Source organism: Camelina sativa, chromosome 5 (genome assembly GCF_000633955.1).
Source record: "Camelina sativa cultivar DH55 chromosome 5, Cs, whole genome shotgun sequence".
Classification (NCBI taxonomy): Eukaryota; Viridiplantae; Streptophyta; class Magnoliopsida; order Brassicales; family Brassicaceae; genus Camelina; species Camelina sativa.
Genome location: NC_025689.1, coordinates 21,977,473 through 21,998,544, shown reverse-complemented (window position 1 = coordinate 21,998,544; position 21,072 = coordinate 21,977,473). Strand labels below are relative to the sequence as shown.

Sequence of the window (21,072 nt, the reverse complement as noted above, 5' to 3'; positions counted from 1 at the left end):
AGCTATAATGTGATCATGTTTTAGCTTTTATATATGTCTCAAGCTTGATCCAACTGTTTACTAAACTTGATATTTGAATTTGATGTCTGCATAGTAAAAGTCTGCTTCAAAGAATAGTTTGGTTTTTCCTTTTTTGATATTGCTTTCCTAGTTCCCTCTTTCCTCATAAGTTTTTTTTCCAATTTCAGGACCGTCTGAAGACACTCAAGTCAGAATATTTCTTTCTATCTGGGTATAGAGCTTGGGAGAATCAAGATTAANCATTAATATTTTTTTTACAACCAAGATAGTCAATTGAAGTTGTGTGTTGTTGATTGCTTTCTTTTCCTGTTGTCAGCGTGTCCTTGATGCCCTTTCCCCTTCAGTTTGTGGTGGAACCTGCGCCATTCCTGGTGCTTCTGGCTGTGGGAAAATTGTTATCAGTTATGCACTTTCCAAGGTTTGACACTTTGGTTTTGTTCCACTTAAAGTTACTGAATATTTTGAGTTTCCAATTCTAATTTGTTCTTATCTATATAGTACCTCTTACTCCGATGTTGTAGGTAATGAACTTATCAGGTGATGCTAAAGGGAAGGTAGCTATAATGTGATCATGTTTTAGCTTTTATATATGTCTCAAGCTTGATCCAACTGTGTAGTAAACTTGATATTTGAATTTGATGTCTGCATAGTAAAAGTCTGCTTCAAAGAATAGTTTGCTTTTTCCTTTTTTGATATTGCTTTTCTAGTTCCCTCTTTCCTCATAAGTTTTTTTTTCCAATTTCAGGACCGTCTGACGACACTCAAGTCAGAATATTTCTTTCTATCTGGGTATAGAGCTTGGGAGAATCAAGATTAAACGTTTTGCTGATGCTGGGATCTATGCTCAGCTATTTGAGAGTGTAAAGGGATGTTATTTGAGTTTGTCAATTGTTTCATTCCTGTGGCCCCATTTAGTTTCTCGTTGATGGCTAACAGACTTTTTATATGANAGGCTGTGGGAAAATTGTTATCAGTCATGCAATTTCCAAGGTGTGACACTTTTGGTTTTGTTCCACTTTAATTAATTACTGATATTTATAATTTCCAAATCTAATTTGTTTTTTGTTATATAGTACTCTAACTCCGATGTTGTAGGTGATGAACTCATTTGGTGATGTTAAAGGGAAAGTAGCTATAATGGTGGACAACATGATCGACACAGCAGGTGAGTTATAAGTTTGTATCTTTCTGTGTCCCTGCATGTGATCATGTTTTAGCTTTTATATATGTCTCAAGCTTGATCCAAATGTTTACTAAACTTGATATTTGAATTTGATGTAATGCATAGTAAAAGTCTGCTTGATAGAATAGTTTGTTTTTTCCTTCTTGATATTGCTTCTGGTTCTGGAAGTGCTGCGTGTGGGATTATTTGTTTATTACGTTTAAATGATGGCAATGCAGGACCTGTGGTCGCAGCTGCAAGATTTATTCCGGAACAACAGGTTAGCATAGACCCCCTTTTCATATGACTCTTTTATTTACAATTTCATTGCAGACTCAAGGACGTGAATCTAGTGTAGCTAAGCTTGTAGCAAATTTAACACAACTTGGTACAGACTGTTTCCTCTGCAGGTCCTTGGGGTTTAGAACCATGAAACATTGCATTCACCAAATCGCATGTTAAGTTGTCACATAGATTCATATTCTCTGTTCTTTTTCAGGTTGTTGGAGCTTATGCAATGTTTCTCCAGCGGGATCCATACAAAGTCCTTCGGTTTCCATCTGCTTACACACAATTTGTACTTCTGGTACTGCTTATCCTGCCTTAATTAGCTCAGGTTCTTTCTTAGTTTCCTTCTTCCTCGGATAGAATTTGTATTAGTTTGAAACTGATTTTAGGTAGACACTGATTTTTTATCTTGTCCTTGTTTGTTCCCGTTGTCTGTTTTTTACAGGATATTTCTTGCTATTTGGCTCTGGAGCTTGGGATAATCAAAGATCAAACGTTTTGCTGATGCAAGAGACTGTAAGCTTGGGATATGATTTGAGTTTCTCAGTTGTGTTTCATTCCTGTGTCCCCATTTACTCTCTCGTTGATGGCTAATAGACTTTTCATTTATTCTACGTTTTTTTTTTGCAGGCTCAAGGACGTTAACCAAGCTTGTGGCCAATTTTATAACAACACAGTCTGGTGCAGGCCGTGTCCTTGCTTGTCATCTTCATTCCGTCCGAGACAGTCTATGGGCTACTTTGATCATGTTTATGGCCAGGTAAAGTTTCCTATCTTTTGATTCCTCATAGCATTGACTTCCCCTTTTCTGACTATGTATTTTCTTATCGCTACTTCTTTTTCTACTTTATTATTCATGAACAGCCTGTGATACTTCATTACAATTAATAAGGCCATACTCTCTGATGATTTGGTGGTAGTTTCACTTCATGTTGGTAGTGTCGCGCGAGGGCTCGTCCCATAATCTTTCACAATGCTTCAGGTTTGCATGAATCTATAATTTTCCTACTTGCAAGCCTAATTTTTTTAAGCTATTTGGTTCACTTATTAAATTTGTTTGGTTGATAATATGTCAGAGCTGGCTTGTACGTATGCCTTGGCCAGTTGCTTCAAAGCTTGCTGCTGATACTCCTCTACTTACTGGGCAGGTAATTACTCAATTAATATATTTTTTTTTACAACCAAGATAGTCAATTAAAGATGTGTGTTGTTGATTGCTTTCTTTTCCTGTTGTCAGCGTGTCCTTGATGCCCTTTCCCCTTCAGTTTGTGGTGGAACCTGCGCCATTCCTGGTGCTTCTGGCTGTGGGAAAATTGTTATCAGTTATGCACTTTCCAAGGTTTGACACTTTGGTTTTGTTCCACTTAAAGTTACTGAATATTTTGAGTTTCCAATTCTAATTTGTTCTTATCTATATAGTACCTCTTACTCCGATGTTGTAGGTAATGAACTTATCAGGTGATGCTAAAGGGAAGGTAGCTATAATGTGATCATGTTTTAGCTTTTATATATGTCTCAAGCTTGATCCAACTGTGTAGTAAACTTGATATTTGAATTTGATGTCTGCATAGTAAAAGTCTGCTTCAAAGAATAGTTTGCTTTTTCCTTTTTTGATATTGCTTTTCTAGTTCCCTCTTTCCTCATAAGTTTTTTTTTCCAATTTCAGGACCGTCTGACGACACTCAAGTCAGAATATTTCTTTCTATCTGGGTATAGAGCTTGGGAGAATCAAGATTAAACGTTTTGCTGATGCTGGGATCTATGCTCAGCTGCAAGAGAGTGTAAGGGGATGTTATATGAGTTTGTCAATTGTTTCATTCTTGTGGCCCCATTTAGTTTCTCGTTGATGGCTAACAGACTTTTTATATGACTTTTATTCTACAATTTTTTGCAGGCTCAAGGACGTGAATCTGTTGCAGCCAACCTTGTTGCAGATTTGACATTGCAGGTGAGTTATAAGTTTGTAATGGTGGACGACATGATTGACACAGAAGGTGACTTATAATTCTCTATCTATCTGCACATATTATATTTCCGTGTCACCGCATGTGATCATTTAGTTTTCAGCTTTTATTCATTTATGTCTCAAGCTAGATCCATGCTTATTAAACTTGATATTTGAATTTTATGTATGCAAATGTCTGTTTGAAAGATTGGTTTGTGTTTTCCTTCTTAATATTGCTTCTGGAAGTGCTGGTTGTGGGATTGTTTGTTTATTTCGTTTAAATGGTAGCAATGCAGGACCTAAAGTCGCAGCTGCAAGAGTTAATTATGGAACAGCAGGTTAGTGTAGACCCCCGTTTGTATAATTTTTTTTTTTAAATGAAGTTGTTAAGTATTTGTTCTGATGGTTGAGATTGTTCTTAAATGCTACTTCCAACGATTCAACGAATATATTTTTCTTTTCTAGTTCCCTCTTTCCTCATAAGATTTCCTCAATTTCAGGACCATATGATGAAACTCACAAGTCAGAATATTTCTTGCTATATGGGTTTGGAGCTTGGGAAAATCAAGATTAAACGTTTTGGTGATGCTGAGATTTAAGCTCAGCTGCAAGAGAGTGTAAGGGAATGTTATTTGAGTTTGTCAAGTGTTTCATTCATGTTACTTTCTCGTTGATGGCTAACAGACTGTTTATATGATTCCTCAAGGACGTGAATCTATTGCAGCTAAGCTTGTAGCAAATATAACACAGCTTGGTGCAGACCGTGTCGATCATGTTCATGGCCAGGTAAAGGTTCCTATCTTAAATGATTCCTCAAAGTATTTAGTTCCCCCCTTTGTGACAACGTATTTTCTTATGGCTACTTCTTTTTATGCTTTCATGAACAGCATGCTTTCATGTAATAAGGCCATATCCTCTGATCTTTTGGTGGTAGTTTCACCTCGGGGAAGAGACTTCTCAGATCCTGTGACTTTTGCAACCCTTAGTATTGTGCAGGTAATTATGNTGTTTCCTCTGCAGGTCCTTGGGGTTTAGAACCATGAAACATTGCATTCACCAAATCGCATGTTAAGTTGTCACATAGATTCATATTCTCTGTTCTTTTTCAGGTTGTTGGAGCTTATGCAATGTTTCTCCAGCGGGATCCATACAAAGTCCTTCGGTTTCCATCTGCTTACACACAATTTGTACTTCTGGTACTGCTTATCCTGCCTTAATTAGCTCAGGTTCTTTCTTAGTTTCCTTCTTCCTCGGATAGAATTTGTATTAGTTTGAAACTGATTTTAGGTAGACACTGATTTTTTATCTTGTCCTTGTTTGTTCCCGTTGTCTGTTTTTTACAGGATATTTCTTGCTATTTGGCTCTGGAGCTTGGGATAATCAAAGATCAAACGTTTTGCTGATGCAAGAGACTGTAAGCTTGGGATATGATTTGAGTTTCTCAGTTGTGTTTCATTCCTGTGTCCCCATTTACTCTCTCGTTGATGGCTAATAGACTTTTCATTTATTCTACGTTTTTTTTTTGCAGGCTCAAGGACGTTAACCAAGCTTGTGGCCAATTTTATAACAACACAGTCTGGTGCAGGCCGTGTCCTTGCTTGTCATCTTCATTCCGTCCGAGACAGTCTATGGGCTACTTTGATCATGTTTATGGCCAGGTAAAGTTTCCTATCTTTTGATTCCTCATAGCATTGACTTCCCCTTTTCTGACTATGTATTTTCTTATCGCTACTTCTTTTTCTACTTTATTATTCATGAACAGCCTGTGATACTTCATTACAATTAATAAGGCCATACTCTCTGATGATTTGGTGGTAGTTTCACTTCATGTTGGTAGTGTCGCGCGAGGGCTCGTCCCATAATCTTTCACAATGCTTCAGGTTTGCATGAATCTATAATTTTCCTACTTGCAAGCCTAATTTTTTTAAGCTATTTGGTTCACTTATTAAATTTGTTTGGTTGATAATATGTCAGAGCTGGCTTGTACGTATGCCTTGGCCAGTTGCTTCAAAGCTTGGTGCTGATACTCCTCTACTTACTGGGCAGGTAATTACTCAATTAATATATTTTTTTTTACAACCAAGATAGTCAATTAAAGATGTGTGTTGTTGATTGCTTTCTTTTCCTGTTGTCAGCGTGTCCTTGATGCCCTTTCCCCTTCAGTTTGTGGTGGAACCTGCGCCATTCCTGGTGCTTCTGGCTGTGGGAAAATTGTTATCAGTTATGCACTTTCCAAGGTTTGACACTTTGGTTTTGTTCCACTTAAAGTTACTGAATATTTTGAGTTTCCAATTCTAATTTGTTCTTATCTATATAGTACCTCTTACTCCGATGTTGTAGGTAATGAACTTATCAGGTGATGCTAAAGGGAAGGTAGCTATAATGTGATCATGTTTTAGCTTTTATATATGTCTCAAGCTTGATCCAACTGTGTAGTAAACTTGATATTTGAATTTGATGTCTGCATAGTAAAAGTCTGCTTCAAAGAATAGTTTGCTTTTTCCTTTTTTGATATTGCTTTTCTAGTTCCCTCTTTCCTCATAAGTTTTTTTTTCCAATTTCAGGACCGTCTGACGACACTCAAGTCAGAATATTTCTTTCTATCTGGGTATAGAGCTTGGGAGAATCAAGATTAAACGTTTTGCTGATGCTGGGATCTATGCTCAGCTGCAAGAGAGTGTAAGGGGATGTTATATGAGTTTGTCAATTGTTTCATTCTTGTGGCCCCATTTAGTTTCTCGTTGATGGCTAACAGACTTTTTATATGACTTTTATTCTACAATTTTTTGCAGGCTCAAGGACGTGAATCTGTTGCAGCCAACCTTGTTGCAGATTTGACATTGCAGGTGAGTTATAAGTCTGTAATGGTGGACGACATGATTGACACAGAAGGTGAGTTATAATTCTCTATCTATCTGCACATATTATATTTCCGTGTCACCGCATGTGATCATTTAGTTTTCAGCTTTTATTCATTTATGTCTCAAGCTAGATCCAAATGCTTACTAAACTTGATATTTGAATTTGATGTATGCAAAAGTCTGTTTGAAAGATTGGTTTGTGTTTTCCTTCTTAATATTGCTTCTGGAAGTGCTGGTTGTGGGATTGTTTGTTTATTTCGTTTAAATGGTAGCAATGCAGGACCTAAAGTCGCAGCTGCAAGAGTTAATTATGGAACAGCAGGTTAGTGTAGACCCCCGTTTGTATAATTTTTTTTTTTAAATGAAGTTGTTAAGTATTTGTTCTGATGGTTGAGATTGTTCTTAAATGCTACTTCCAACGATTCAACGAATATATTTTTCTTTTCTAGTTCCCTCTTTCCTCATAAGATTTCCTCAATTTCAGGACCATATGATGAAACTCACAAGTCAGAATATTTCTTGCTATATGGGTTTGGAGCTTGGGAAAATCAAGATTAAACGTTTTGGTGATGCTGAGATTTAAGCTCAGCTGCAAGAGAGTGTAAGGGAATGTTATTTGAGTTTGTCAAGTGTTTCATTCATGTTACTTTCTCGTTGATGGCTAACAGACTGTTTATATGATTCCTCAAGGACGTGAATCTATTGCAGCTAAGCTTGTAGCAAATATAACACAGCTTGGTGCAGACCGTGTCGATCATGTTCATGGCCAGGTAAAGGTTCCTATCTTAAATGATTCCTCAAAGTATTTAGTTCCCCCCTTTGTGACAACGTATTTTCTTATGGCTACTTCTTTTTATGCTTTCATGAACAGCATGCTTTCATGTAATAAGGCCATATCCTCTGATCTTTTGGTGGTAGTTTCACCTCGGGGAAGAGACTTCTCAGATCCTGTGACTTTTGCAACCCTTAGTATTGTGCAGGTAATTATGTCGTTGATGGCTGCTTCCCTATCGTCCATTGTAGATGTACATATTCATATATCTCGATTGATATAAACCAGATGGTATTTGGTTTTAGAACTGGCCTGGCTCGTATTAGCATTGGTTATGTTTTCCGTTTCCTCTGCAGGTCCCTCGGGTTTGGACAAAAAGCTTGCCCAGAGAAAACAATTTCTTCTCCGGTTTGCCCCCATTCTTCTTCGGTTCGATTTCCTTTCTCGTAAGTCTACTCTATTTCTCTCACACTCCGACTAACTCTATCTCGTATGAGTAGCTTTTTTTACAGTCTTTGCTTTGTATCTGATGAACCTTGTTCTTTGATTGTTTCATGTTGGTTTTGGAATAGCAGAAGTGCAACGCACCAGATCCGTACAAGTTCGACAGCGGAACCTTCGGTTTCCACCTGCTTACAGGAAATGAAAAGAGTCAAATCCAAGAAAAACAACTCTATATAAAGAAGCTGCTTGCAATGGGAAGCTGCTTGTGATGTAAGTTTATCTTTCGTCTCACTTTTGGAACCAGCAGATTAAGGTGATACTATTTTTTAATAGTCATGATTTTCGCTTAATGCAGAAGAATCCTTGAAAGGAGAATCAGAGAGGCATCAACACATACCTCAACAAGTTCGTGTTCTTCTAAATCTTAACCATCTGTAAGTAATATTCCCTGTTAGATTATTTCATTATAGTTACAAAATTCTCTTATCTTCTAACTCTCTGAATCTTTTTGCAAGTGTGGATCGGAGGACAAGACAAGGTCTTTTTAACACCGATCTTTCTCAATCCAAAACTAGCAACTCCGCTCCACAAGACAAGACAAGGTCTTTTTAACACCCAAGTTTCCCGAGCTCGACCTGTGAAAAGACAGATAGTAGGAAGGCAGTGCATCTAGGTTCACCGAGGTATATTTGTACTTCAGAACTAGATAACTAAACGAAACCTAATTGCTTTCTGTGACTTAGTGCAGATCTCGACAGCTCCAGATTTGCCTGCACCACAAAGAAGTACACCACATCTGCTAGAGTTTTCTGGTAAATACCCTTCATCTGGGAGTATCAAGACTTTAACATACGCATAGCTTAATGAAACCGTTTAATGAATCTGCAAGGATCTCATTTCTTACTGTTGCAGGAATTTAATCTTCAAGCAATGGAAAGGGCTAACAAACATCCATAAACATCTTCAATAGCTTCACCGTAAGTTTTTAATCAAGTATTATGTATTATGCTTCTTTTAACCCCTAGAAAAGTTGTTTGTATGCATAGAACACTTGCTTTCATGCCATCTAATATGCCTCTGTTTTCCTGCAAAATAATGATTGGAGGCCTCACTATACTGAACTAAGGAGGCTTGTAGCCCTGTGAACAAAAAGGTATACTGAAGTGGTGTAGTTTAGTATTCTGACACCCAAATGTGGTCTCACGTTCCTCTCTTGTAATAGGTGTTTTTCATCTGTTGATTGTCTCACTAACTGCAGGGAAACGAGTATTGCTCTAACCTGCTTCAAGATCCTTAATTTGAATTCACTCACGACTCCTGCCAGCGGCAATTTGAATTCACTCACGACTCCTGCCAGTGGCTTGAATGAGTATATTCCCTCGAATCACTCTCCTTTTTAATTTGAATCAGAATCTTCGATCATTTCGTTTCTGCTGATTTGGTGCCTCTCTTTGCAGATGCTTGACTACAATGTACGTGGCGGTGAGAGGAGCCTCTCTCAGACATTTCATCTAAACTTATCAACTCACATCAAACACTTGTGCGTTCTGTTTTTTTTTTCTGCAGGGAAGCTCAATCGTGGTCTCTCCATGGTTGATAGCTACAAGCTGTTCAAGCCAAGCCAAGACTTGACCGATTAAGGGACTTTCATTTTGTGTGCTCTCAGGTGGTGCATTGAATGGGTAATTCCGTTTTTTGCTATTAAGTAAACAATTATGTGGTTCTCTTTACTCTTATAGTTGTTTGCTTGTTTTTGTTGTGAGATGGGTTAAAGAGTTCCAAAAGGCATATGAAAATGGAATTTACAAGTCAAAGTGTCCGTTTCAAGTTTCTGGTTTAGTTATTGATAGCGTTTCGTAGTAGCTGGTATCATAACAAAAATCTTTTTGTCCAGGTTCTAGGAGCCAACATATGAGGATTGTCTGGACCTGATTGCTCGTGTTCCTGTTGTAGCTGCGTATGTTTATCGCAGGTTAGTGAAGAATATATATTTTTGTAATCTTTTTCATGTTTCTTGTAGCTTCTGAGTTTTCAGTACTGATAGTGTACTTTTACTTCTATTTTTGTATCTAACTTTCCACTCAATCATTGCAGGATGTACAAGAATGGTGATTCTATCCCCTCAGATACATCTTTGGATTATGGTGCAAACAATTCCTCTACCTGTTCATGACTGATGAAAGTTTCAAACAAATTGAGCATGCGAAAATGATTTAAAATCTTGTTATGTGTCCTCATTTTAATAACGTCAAAGTTTGGTCTACCAGTCTCATAGCTTCTAGTAACTAACACCGCCATAAGAGATTTTTTTTCCCTTCTTCTAGTTAATGTTGTAATGTTACGAGTCTACTAAATATCTCTATTGACCTCATCATGATTTGTCTGCAGGTTGTTCTAGGATATGGACACCATCTTCTGCGCAAAACTGATCCAAGGGCAAAAGAGAGTTTGCCTTGAAGCATTTACCTGATGACGCTCTTTTTCCAGCTGGTACTTTCCTTTTTCCTTCTATTCTGCTCTGCTCTCAAAATTCGATCAATGTCCAGTGGCTTACAAATCTTTCCTACTCTGTAGGGGTCAAAGCTTTACGAAGTTGTGCCACCCTGTTCTCACCGAGCTTGGAAAGGTAGTATCTTTTCATGTAATGGATTACGTTGAAAGTATGACAAGGCTTGAGAACTCCTTTGCCGATCATTTCAAATTTAAATACAAATGCTATGATGGCTNTATCCCCTCAGATACATCTTTGGATTATGGTGCAAACAATTCCTCTACCTGTTCATGACTGATGAAAGTTTCAAACAAATTGAGCATGCGAAAATGATTTAAAATCTTGTTATGTGTCCTCATTTTAATAACGTCAAAGTTTGGTCTACCAGTCTCATAGCTTCTAGTAACTAACACCGCCATAAGAGATTTTTTTTCCCTTCTTCTAGTTAATGTTGTAATGTTACGAGTCTACTAAATATCTCTATTGACCTCATCATGATTTGTCTGCAGGTTGTTCTAGGATATGGACACCATCTTCTGCGCAAAACTGATCCAAGGGCAAAAGAGAGTTTGCCTTGAAGCATTTACCTGATGACGCTCTTTTCCCAGCTGGTACTTTCCTTTTTCCTTCTATTCTGCTCTGCTCTCAAAATTCGATCAATGTCCAGTGGCTTACAAATCTTTCCTACTCTGTAGGTGTCAAAGCTTTACGAAGTTGTGCCACCCTGTTCTCACCGAGCTTGGAAAGGTAGTATCTCTATCATTTCTAGTATAACAGGGGGATCGTTTCATGTAATGGATTACGTTGAAAGTATGACAAGGCTTGAGAACTCCTTTGCCGATCATTTCGAATTTAAATACAAATGCTATGATGGCTTGTTTTAGGTGAAGAACCCGTGACCAAGTGTTGATGCTCACAGTGGGGTCTTGCTGGACTACTATGGTCGAACCGAAGCAAGGTAAGAAGCATATATCTCTTTTAAAGTAACATTTCACCTGAATATACTACTCACAAATACCTTATGTTGTGCGTTTTGTAGGTACTACACCGTTATCTTTCGTGTTTGAAGGAGTCGTGGCATCTGCTCTCAGGTATATCTATATACTTTACACAATGAGTAAATTAAGAAGAAAAAAATAAATCATTAGAAGGCATTGAACGACAAATAATTTAACTGTCCAACTAACAAATAGTATCAAACCGGTTATTCGATCAAAAGCTTGTACTTTTAACGAATTAGCCAGAAAATTTGAATTCGAATGAAGAGAAACCAAAGTGTATCATTTCATCCCCATTGTCTAATTGGGCTCCTTCACTGTATCCACCTGAAACACACAAAACCTCAGATTTACGCTACAGTGTGCATCAGATTAGAGTTATGAATAGAGGACACAAACCTCATTGAGGTGTTGAGCAGACTTGGAGGTTATATAAGTGATACGTGTGTATCACTTCTAATGTTTTTGTGATTAGTGGATTTAAAAAAAAACCGTCTTTCAGTCCTAAAGAACAAATAAAAAGAACTAATGCCCTTTCATCAAAGTGTATAGTTCCAACCAGAAAGGCTCTTCACTTGGTTATAATCAGTTCCAACCAGAAAGAGCGAGACAGACAGCGAGCGAGCGAGAGGGTATGATTATAATGGTAATCAAATTGGTCTTTTGTCTTTCCCTTGGCCGCTTTTATAGAGTGAGTCGAGTTTTTTTTCTTTAATGGGTGAAACAAAACAGGTATGTGTTCGTGTTCTAACCAGGACGATGATGTATTTGACTCAGTAACTAACAACATTAAACTGATTAGAAGGTATTTATATGTCTTTGTCTTCCCTTGTCTGCTTCCTCCAATTTGGTTGGTTGTTTTACTTCATACTCAATAATAACCAAAAGTTAACAACATCAAACTGATTCAGAACCAAAAAGGTAAGCTTATGGGTTTGAAGAGTGAAGAAAATTCAGAACCAAAAAAGGTAACAACATCAAACTGTATAGGTGTCTTTGACTCAATACGTCTTCCTTTCTCCTTCACTTTAATCTGCCAATCTTTTAAGTCAGCAACTTGCTTTAATTCGCAGATTCTGGCCTATGAAGAGAGCCAAATGGAGTCACGGCCTGTGAAGAGAGGTAGTCAAGAAGCAGGTACATTGTGTTTTATTTTCTTCTGTTTATTTTTATCAATAGTGTAACAAGAATCTCAGGTTTATGTTTCGTTTTGCAGGTATGCATAAATTGGATGTGTTTGAAAAGCTTGAAGCTAACTATAGGTCTTTGTCTTCCCTTGTCCACTTCCTCAAACTTTTTGCTTTTTATTTATTAATAACCTAATGGGTTTGTTGTTTCTTTCTTTTGGCCTTTGGGTGGTGAAACGAGGAAACAGGTTTGTGTTTGTTCCAAACAGGACGATGAATCATATTTTTTCAAGGACGTACGAAAGCATGAAGGTTTAGCACTGAAAGGGGGCTTATCTGGTAAGTATGTTGTCAGGACGGTAATGTGTGGTTTGGTTGAGCTGTCATGATGTGTCTATGGAGATCTAGCACTTTGAGCCCAATTGATCTTTATATATCCTCGTCTTCTTAGCTTCTATCACCTGATGATTTTGTTTGATATCTCTCTCATAGGTTCTGAGCCAGCCAAGCAATGACCCCTATCTCGAAGGAGATTTCTGCCACGATTCAAGGTTGGTTTGTTTGTTCTCTTGTCCTTCTTTGTTAAGATTTATTTTACTTAGAGAACTCTTCACTTTCATCACTCTAACCTCTGCTCGGTTGTTACCTTTGGTCGTGTCGTGACTCGTGAATGATGAAGAAGATGATCGTTCTGGCTTGAAACGACAGTGTTTTGAAAATTCTAGGAATTATGCTTTTGGTGTTAGTTGGCAGCCCATATTCTTCTCCTTCCTTCCCCTTTGTCTGAAAGCAAAACGGAACAAAGGATTCAGGACTGAGCTTTGGTATTGATTAGAAGTACCTCCTAATTCCTTCTTCTTCTAAATCTCCATGATTCTTTTTTTTGTTACTGAGTTGTGGTGGTGCGATTTGAAATTTCTTGTCTTCCGATTCTCAGAACTTTGAAGCATTATAATGGCGACGAGAGAGCAAACAAGTCAGAGAGAGGTATGTATCTTTTTTTTTTGTGTTCTTCTTATCAATCTATATGGTCTTGACTGAGTTAGGACATATAGGTTTGTTTCTTTTTGATTCTGTAAACAGGTGGGCTTTGATTGATTTATTTGACTCTCTTTCTCTCGTTGATTCAGAACACAATCATCACCAACGTGCTTGCTTAAGGTAACAACATAAACTGGTTATACTGATTTGATCGATGAATTTGCTTTTATTTTTGGTTACAGTTACAATTTAATGGTTTAATTATATTGTGAATCAGGTCAAGGAGATCATCATTGAAGGTAGAGAGCATAAATGACACCATTCTATGAGCCAACGTCCAAGAAGAAGAAGAAGAAGAAGAAGAAGAAGAAGACCCCCAGGTTTTATTTCATATCATCCTGTATGATTTTGTGTTATTATTTGTTCCTTGTGTTGCTTTGAAATTTGTTAATGATCAGTGTTTCTCTTCATATTAAATTTTGAAAACAATTTGCTTTAACTGGGACTTTTATTGTTGTAGGGACCTGAGACGAAGTGGAATTGATAATGATGCTGGATGTTCCTGTTCTCGTATGTCTGGTTTAGCCTTATTTTATGATTTCAAACTATATTTCTATGTGAATTCATTATCTTCATAAAGTTGGTACCATTGTGAGAGTGTGTTGGTTCTTCTATCTTATCCTCTCATGCAAAAGGCTGGACAAATTCAGGTATTCATTCCGTTTTCNTGACACCATTCTATGAGCCAACGTCCAAGAAGAAGAAGAAGAAGAAGAAGAAGAAGAAGACCCCCAGGTTTTATTTCATATCATCCTGTATGATTTTGTGTTATTATTTGTTCCTTGTGTTGCTTTGAAATTTGTTAATGATCAGTGTTTCTCTTCATATTAAATTTTGAAAACAATTTGCTTTAACTGGGACTTTTATTGTTGTAGGGACCTGAGACGAAGTGGAATTGATAATGATGCTGGATGTTCCTGTTCTCGTATGTCTGGTTTAGCCTTATTTTATGATTTCAAACTATATTTCTATGTGAATTCATTATCTTCATAAAGTTGGTACCATTGTGAGAGTGTGTTGGTTCTTCTATCTTATCCTCTCATGCAAAAGGCTGGACAAATTCAGGTATTCATTCCGTTTTCCTTCCCAAATCTGTTGCAATCAGTCCTGAGATTTGGACTGTGTCATTCGGGAGTCTTACAACATTATTTGGCTATGTTATTTAAATTTTCAGTAAACAGTAATGTCGCTGATCTTCCTAGTGATATTGGCCTGCATGTTTTAACTTTTAAGCCTAAGACCCTATATTTTAGTGGAGGAGGATGCTTTGATCGACTGGTGATGGTTTTGATGGATCGTTTTTGTCTTCTCTGCGCTACATCTTCAGGTAGTCTTCTTCCTCTTAACTGAATTTTTTAGGGTTTGGTTTCCAAATTGCATAGGTAGCTTTATGTATGTTCATGCTAATTACTTGTTGTTATGTTGTTTCAGGTTTCGGATGATGCTTTTATCGATGAGAGTGATGGCTTTGATGGACACGTTTCTTCTATGTGCTACTTCTTCAAAGGGTTTTGTTCTTCCTCTTAACACGTCTTTTACTTTTTTGTTTTGTTTGTTCCTTACGTTTCTTTCTTTGTATTGCAGGTATTTTGGAAGCAAGCGATGATCCAATCATCACGTTTCTAATCCATGTTATTGTCTTCAAGCGTTCTCATGGGTTCCTTGCTCTAAACTCATCTCTATTTGCTTCTTTATTTGGTTCGGTGGTTTTGTCTTATTTCTAGTAACATAATCTCGTTTTTGTTTTATTGGTTTAGATTTGTGGACGATGATCCTGCGATTGATCGGTGATGGCTTTGACTGATCGTTGTCACTCTCTTACTCATGTTGCTCTTTTAGAGTTTGGTTTCTAAATTGATCATTCAAGGCTTTTTATTATGTTCATGCGATTTTTAACTCTACTTGGCTCTGTTAATTTTAGATTGTGGAGGAGGATGCTTTGATCGGTTGGTGACTGTTTTGATGGCTTGTATTTGTCCTCTCTGCGGTACATCTTCAGGTAGTCTTCTTCCACTGAACCGATTTTTTCTGTTTCTTTCTATATAAAGTGAAAAGAACATCTCTGTCTCTCTTTGATGCAGATCATGAGGAACTAGGATTACTGTGTGGGAGGTTCAAAGAGAAAAAACAAAGATTGTGAGAGCGTTTAATTTCTGAGTTTAACTTTCAGGTTGCCACGTATCTTTACACCTTTTTACACCTTACAGCGTTTGATCTGTTGTTGCTCCATGTTACCTCTTTCACGGTTTCTTCTTTCCCTTTGTTATATCCCAGGCTGAAACCTCTATATACATGTTCATGCTATTTACTTGTTATTATGTTGTTTCAGTTTGTGGATGATACTTTTATCGATGAGAGTGATGGCTTTGATGGACACGCTTCTTCTCTGTGCTACATCTTTAAAGGGTTTTCTTTTTCCTCTTCACACGTCTTTTACTTATATTTTTGTTTTGTTTTGTTTTGTTCCTTACGTTTCTTTCTTCGTTTTGCAGGTCTTTTGGAAGCAAACCATGATCCAATCATCACGTATTCTATAATCCATGTTATTGTCTTCAAGCGTTCTCATGGGTTCCGTGCTCTAAATCCATCTGTATTTGATTTTGTATTGTCTCTTTCGTTCGGTGGTTTTTTTCTAATTGCATGTTATTAACTTTTCGTTGTTTTTTTTGGTGATGGCTTTGACTGATCGTTGTCACTCTCTTACTCATGTTGCTCTTCTAGGCTTTGGTTTCTAAATTGAGTCATTCAAGGCTTTGTTTATTATGTTCATGCGATTTTTAACTCTTCTTGGCTCTGTAGGGACCTGAGACGAAGTGGAGTTGACAAGTGGGGAACATCACTGTTGATATGGTATGTATTCTAATGATTTTTTTATCCTCTCTTTTTTGATTATGAAGGCTTTCTCTTATTATATATTCTAGTCCCTTTTTATTACAGGGAATACGCTTTAGGGAAATGTCGATTCCTGAATGCCAGAAAACTTTTACCTTCTGCTCAATCTAGAGTAGAGCCCTTACCTGAGGGTCCTCTGTGGCTGCCGTTAACTGCAAAGGTTGGATCATCTTTTTAACATTCTCATACATTTTTTGTTTCCCTTATTATATGATCCTAATGTATAGTTCTGTCTCTTTTCATACAATTTTTGTTTCCCTTATTATATGATCCTAAGGTATCTTTTTGTTTTCAATATAGGTACCAAGCAAAGAGCAAGTTCAGGCGCAGTTAAAAGAGTTGGCTCATCGTGCGGGTGTTCCAGGTTAGTAGTTCATTTCTCTGCTCTGTGTTTTTTTTTTTAGTTTCATGAGTCATGACTCATCAAAGCATGGCAAAATATGCCGATATGGTAATTATAAACTGAGTGTTCTGATTGTTGCAAATATAACTCTAGTTTACACCTAATTTTACATTGTAGAGAGTTGTAATGGTGGCGATGAGAGAAGAGAGCAGACATAAACCTCAACAGGTGAGTGTTACACTGGGGTTTTGTTACAATGTCCTATTTTTCGGTAAGGGTTTGTTCTCAGACCTTCTCTTCTCCACCTGATGATCTTGTTCGCTCTCTCGCTCTCCCTCAGGTTCCAAGCAATTTATGGCCAAGACGAAGTGGAATTGATAATGGTGATGGCTTTTCTTTTCGTGTTCTCGTAGTGTCACCACGTTGATATATGTATGTCTGATTTAGCCTTATTTATGATGTCAAACTATTTTTCTATGTGAATTCATTATCTTCATAAAATTGGTACCTTGATGTGTGTGTTTTGATTGCATGTCCACAGGCTGACATCCTTATTCGTGGTTATGCTGGTTGGAATTCTAGGTTTGCCTTGAAGGTCTTAGACCAAGTCTTCCCAAAGGTACACTCTAGTAGTCTTCTCTTGATCAATTGATGATGGATCTTTTTGGTCTGTTCTTGGCTACAGCTTCAGGTAATAGTATTCTTCCTCTTAACCGATTTTTGTTTTTTTTTTTCTTTCTACATCTTCAGAAAAAACATCTTTGTCTCTCTTTGTTGCAGATCATCATGAGGAACCAGGATTACTGTGTGGGAGGTTCGAAGAGAAAGAAAAATCATTGTGGGAGACTGGGAGTGTGTTTGATTTCTAAGTTTAACTTTCAGGTTACCTCACATTTATACACACCTTTTATCATATCTGTTGTTTTATTTGATATCATGGGAATTAGTTGGTGTTAGTTGGCCCACCATAATTCTTTATTTCTTCTTTAGGATCCATTAGTTGATGAGACGTTGTCGTTTTGGAGAGGACTTTAGGAGTGACGACTGAGGAGTGAGGAGTGAGGAGTGAGAGACTGCTCTGAGCAAAGTGCAAGGCGCTGTCAAAAGACTTGTCTCATCATGCGGCTGTGCCAGGTTTGTAGTTCATGTCTCTGCTCTGTGTTTTTTGTGACCTCTAGTTTCATGAATTAACATTGCAGGATGTACAAGGATGGTAGCATCATTCCATTAGATGATTCTTTAGGCTATGCTGCAATTTTTTCACACATGAGCTCCTCAGATGAAAGAGCTCATGAGGCTTTATCTCACCGTCCACAGGTTTCTTCTGGATCTCTCTGTTTCTACATGTCTCAAAACTTAATCAATAAGCTAATTTGTTTTTAATGTGTATTATGATTTTGTTCGCTCTCTCAGGCTACGAGCCAGTCAACACTGCAGCCAAGCAATGGCCCCTATCTTGAAGGAGATTCTGCCACGATCCAAGGTTTGTTCGTTTGTTCTCTTGTCCTTCTTTGTGTAATTACTCTACTCCCTTAATTATTTTTATAAGTCAAGTACTTGCATCTGTGCTTCTGTACAAGTAATATATCTTATTATCTTAACTGAACAACTTCCTTTTTTTATCAGTTTACTAGGAAGTAGCTGGATTAACAGATATTGAGCCTGTTCGCACAAGGTTCGTGAGTTCTCCTCATTGTCTCGGCTTTCTTTTTTTTCTTTTTTTTTTCTAGGGTTATTCATCTGTAGCTAACATATATTTAGCCCCTGTTATTTCAGCCACTTTCTCTGGAGCTTGGACCAGGTATTTTGGGAAATTATCTTCGATGGAGTTCAGGTTTAAGATGGCTTCTCACGATTCTTTTGTTTCTCACGATTCTTTTGTTTAATATCTCACAGGAGGCCATTGAAGAACTATTACCAGAATATCCGGTCCCGTGATGTGTACATCCCTCAGGGTGTTTCTGTCCCAGCTCTTGACAAAGATTGTCCTTGGGGACTAGTTCCCAGCCCAATCAGCTATGGTAATGTGTTTGTTTGAATGCATCTCTCTCTATCTATTGAAGCGTTCATATGGTTTTAATCTTGATGCTCCACTGAATTCAACTTGTTTTGCAGTCGAGGGAGACACAATAATTGCTGGTGTATGCTGTACGTTTATTAATTGGTCTCCTCCTTAATCTGATTTTACATAGTTACTTTGGTGTTGAGTGAGAGAGAGATACAGAGATCAAGATGATAAATAGATTGTTCTAATGGCTACGAGAGAGCAAGATGATGATGGTCTTGGACTCCACAGATCCATGAATTGTGAGTCGAATTTTCCTTTTTAAAGTTGTTGTTTTTCTTTTGTTTACAATTTAGATGGAGACTGAGATTTTGGGTTTTATATGTTTCTTTAGGTATGGAGAACTAGGGTTCCTGGGGCTTCGAACCTCAATGTCTTGGACTCCACAGATCCATGAATTGTGAGTCGAAATTTCCTTTTTAAAGTTGTTTGTTGTTTTTCTTTTGTTTACAATTTAGATGGAGACTGAGATTTTGGGTTTAATATGTTTCTGTAGGTATGGAGAATTAGGGTTTATGGAGGTTCGAACCTCAATGCCTTGGGTTCCTTATTCCAGATAGAGTATCTATCTATGGGTCCAATATTACTCGGCTAGGGTTTGTTCTCAGACCTCCCTATTATATTATTGGCAAATCCTCTTCTCTTCTATCTATCACCTGATGATTTTGTTTGCTATGTCTCTCATAGGTTCCGAGCCAGCCAAGCAATGACCACTATCTTGGAGGAGATTTCTGCCACGATCCAAGGTTGGTTTGTTTGATCTCTTGTCCTTCTTTGTTGAATTTTACTTTACTTAGAGAACTCTTCACTTTCCTCATCGCTAACTCTAACCTCTGCTCGGTTGTTACCTCTGCTCGTGTCGTGACTCGTGAATGATGAAGAAGATGATCGTTGTGGCTTGAAACGACAGTGTTTTGAAAATTCTAGGAATTGTGCTTTTAGTGTTAGTTGGCGGCCCATATTCTTCTTCATCCTTCCCCTTAGTCTGAAATCAAAACGAAACAGAGAGGAGTCAGGACTGAGCTTTGGTATTGATTCGAGGTACCTCCTAATTCCTTCTTCTTCTAANTATATGTTTCTTTAGGTATGGAGAACTAGGGTTCCTGGGGCTTCGAACCTCAATGTCTTGGACTCCACAGATCCATGAATTGTGAGTCGAAATTTCCTTTTTAAAGTTGTTTGTTGTTTTTCTTTTGTTTACAATTTAGATGGAGACTGAGATTTTGGGTTTAATATGTTTCTGTAGGTATGGAGAATTAGGGTTTATGGAGGTTCGAACCTCAATGCCTTGGGTTCCTTATTCCAGATAGAGTATCTATCTATGGGTCCAATATTACTCGGCTAGGGTTTGTTCTCAGACCTCCCTATTATATTATTGGCAAATCCTCTTCTCTTCTATCTATCACCTGATGATTTTGTTTGCTATGTCTCTCATAGGTTTCGAGCCAGCTAAGCAATGACCACTATCTTGGAGGAGATTTCTGCCACGATCCAAGGTTGGTTTGTTTGATCTCTTGTCCTTCTTTGTTGAATTTTACTTTACTTAGAGAACTCTTCACTTTCCTCATCGCTAACTCTAACCTCTGCTCGGTTGTTACCTCTGCTCGTGTCGTGACTCGTGAATGATGAAGAAGATGATCGTTGTGGCTTGAAACGACAGTGTTTTGAAAATTCTAGGAATTGTGCTTTTAGTGTTAGTTGGCGGCCCATATTCTTCTTCATCCTTCCCCTTAGTCTGAAATCAAAACGAAACAGAGAGGAGTCAGGACTGAGCTTTGGTATTGATTCGAGGTACCTCCTAATTCCTTCTTCTTCTAAATCCCTATGATTCTTTTTTTTTGTTACTTCTTTTTTTTTTTTTTTTTTGTTCCTTACGTTTCTTTCTTTGTATTGCAGGTCTTTTGGAAGCAAACCATGATCCAATCATCACATTTATTGTCTTCAAGCGTTCTCATGGGTTTGCTCTAAACTCATCACTATTTGCTTCTTTATTGTCACTTTGGTTCGGTGGTTTTGTCTTATCTTCTAGTTACATAATGTCGTTTTTGTTTTGTTGGTTTAGATTTGTGGAGGATGATCCTGCGATTGATCGGTNTAGGGTTTGTTCTCAGACCTCCCTATTATATTATTGGCAAATCCTCTTCTCTTCTATCTATCACCTGATGATTTTGTTTGCTATGTCTCTCATAGGTTCCGAGCCAGCCAAGCAATGACCACTATCTTGGAGGAGATTTCTGCCACGATCCAAGGTTGGTTTGTTTGATCTCTTGTCCTTCTTTGTTGAATTTTACTTTACTTAGAGAACTCTTCACTTTCCTCATCGCTAACTCTAACCTCTGCTCGGTTGTTACCTCTGCTCGTGTCGTGACTCGTGAATGATGAAGAAGATGATCGTTGTGGCTTGAAACGACAGTGTTTTGAAAATTCTAGGAATTGTGCTTTTAGTGTTAGTTGGCGGCCCATATTCTTCTTCATCCTTCCCCTTAGTCTGAAATCAAAACGAAACAGAGAGGAGTCAGGACTGAGCTTTGGTATTGATTCGAGGTACCTCCTAATTCCTTCTTCTTCTAAATCCCTATGATTCTTTTTTTTTGTTACTTCTTTTTTTTTTTTTTTTTTTTT

General features: G+C 37.7%; 1 protein-coding gene and 5 long non-coding RNA genes across 36 annotated transcripts in view; all 6 read left to right on the top strand.

Annotated features, from left to right (window-relative positions):
• Positions 1-260, top strand: part of LOC104787377 — a 9,092-nt gene extending 8,832 nt beyond the window's left edge. For 22 of the 23 annotated variants that reach the window (XR_767905.2, XR_002038153.1, XR_002038154.1 and 19 more), the window contains one exon: positions 189-260. This is a non-coding gene — a long non-coding RNA (uncharacterized LOC104787377). The remainder of the gene's footprint in view (positions 1-188) is intronic. The other variant, XR_767900.2, reaches the window with a different exon arrangement.
• Positions 344-964, top strand: LOC104787376. The gene is made up of 3 exons (XR_767899.1): positions 344-439; positions 543-575; positions 767-964. It is a non-coding gene; the product is annotated as an uncharacterized LOC104787376 (long non-coding RNA).
• Positions 975-1,697, top strand: LOC104787375. Its single transcript, XR_767898.1, has 4 exons — positions 975-1,011; positions 1,117-1,186; positions 1,423-1,463; positions 1,683-1,697. It is a non-coding gene; the product is annotated as an uncharacterized LOC104787375 (long non-coding RNA).
• The window catches only part of LOC104787371, a 22,295-nt gene continuing 3,330 nt past the window's right edge, over positions 2,108-21,072 (top strand). The window contains exons 1-45 of the long non-coding RNA XR_002038146.1: positions 2,108-2,231; positions 2,336-2,453; positions 2,548-2,619; positions 2,709-2,810; positions 2,914-2,946; positions 3,138-3,252; positions 3,366-3,465; positions 3,713-3,754; positions 3,917-4,033; positions 6,209-6,308; positions 6,550-6,599; positions 6,762-6,878; positions 6,968-7,047; positions 7,149-7,257; positions 7,406-7,495; positions 7,625-7,763; positions 7,849-7,927; positions 8,009-8,176; positions 8,242-8,305; positions 8,406-8,470; positions 8,599-8,646; positions 8,752-8,862; positions 8,951-8,975; positions 9,060-9,175; positions 9,388-9,465; positions 9,588-9,637; positions 9,882-9,983; positions 10,068-10,119; positions 10,869-10,942; positions 11,024-11,628; positions 11,715-11,787; positions 11,894-11,950; positions 12,056-12,119; positions 12,199-12,244; positions 12,358-12,448; positions 12,602-12,660; positions 12,792-12,933; positions 13,047-13,096; positions 13,240-13,270; positions 13,368-13,470; positions 13,611-13,800; positions 14,325-14,477; positions 14,582-14,658; positions 14,735-14,807; positions 20,513-20,542. This is a non-coding gene — a long non-coding RNA (uncharacterized LOC104787371). The remainder of the gene's footprint in view (positions 2,232-2,335; positions 2,454-2,547; positions 2,620-2,708; positions 2,811-2,913; positions 2,947-3,137; positions 3,253-3,365; positions 3,466-3,712; positions 3,755-3,916; positions 4,034-6,208; positions 6,309-6,549; positions 6,600-6,761; positions 6,879-6,967; positions 7,048-7,148; positions 7,258-7,405; positions 7,496-7,624; positions 7,764-7,848; positions 7,928-8,008; positions 8,177-8,241; positions 8,306-8,405; positions 8,471-8,598; positions 8,647-8,751; positions 8,863-8,950; positions 8,976-9,059; positions 9,176-9,387; positions 9,466-9,587; positions 9,638-9,881; positions 9,984-10,067; positions 10,120-10,868; positions 10,943-11,023; positions 11,629-11,714; positions 11,788-11,893; positions 11,951-12,055; positions 12,120-12,198; positions 12,245-12,357; positions 12,449-12,601; positions 12,661-12,791; positions 12,934-13,046; positions 13,097-13,239; positions 13,271-13,367; positions 13,471-13,610; positions 13,801-14,324; positions 14,478-14,581; positions 14,659-14,734; positions 14,808-20,512; positions 20,543-21,072) is intronic.
• LOC109133108 lies at positions 10,221-10,835 on the top strand. The gene is made up of 3 exons (XR_002038155.1): positions 10,221-10,249; positions 10,494-10,595; positions 10,680-10,835. It is a non-coding gene; the product is annotated as an uncharacterized LOC109133108 (long non-coding RNA).
• LOC109124883 (citrate synthase, mitochondrial-like) lies at positions 15,403-19,487 on the top strand. 9 transcript variants are annotated; one of them, XR_002038142.1, is made up of 18 exons: positions 15,762-16,000; positions 16,088-16,202; positions 16,343-16,406; positions 16,563-16,613; positions 16,726-16,817; positions 16,927-17,076; positions 17,166-17,267; positions 17,376-17,519; positions 17,595-17,702; positions 17,799-17,868; positions 18,012-18,060; positions 18,162-18,186; positions 18,282-18,406; positions 18,501-18,692; positions 18,785-18,850; positions 18,947-19,046; positions 19,138-19,196; positions 19,335-19,487. XR_002038142.1 is itself a non-coding variant. In XM_019245998.1 (8 exons), the coding sequence occupies exons 1-6, from the start codon at positions 15,487-15,489 to the stop codon at positions 16,601-16,603; spliced, it is 417 nt and encodes a 138-aa protein (XP_019101543.1). In that variant the 5' UTR covers positions 15,403-15,486; the 3' UTR covers positions 16,604-16,613; positions 16,726-16,817; positions 16,927-17,004. The 9 variants fall into 9 exon arrangements, 1 of the variants encoding a protein (XP_019101543.1); XR_002038143.1 differs by having other exon boundaries at positions 17,585-17,702; positions 18,020-18,060; XR_767885.1 differs by having other exon boundaries at positions 17,585-17,702.

What these genes read in the sequence shown, in the direction of transcription:
- LOC109124883 (XM_019245998.1), top strand. Translation starts at nt 15,487, where the DNA reads ATGATACTTTTATCGATGAGAGTGATGGCTTTGATGGACACGCTTCTT. An exon ending in GGAACATCACTGTTGATATG is followed by an intron (nt 16,001 to 16,087) that starts GTATGTATTCTA and finishes TTTTTATTACAG; the next exon opens with GGAATACGCTTTAGGGAAAT. An exon ending in TCATCGTGCGGGTGTTCCAG is followed by an intron (nt 16,407 to 16,562) that starts GTTAGTAGTTCA and finishes TTTACATTGTAG; the next exon opens with AGAGTTGTAATGGTGGCGAT.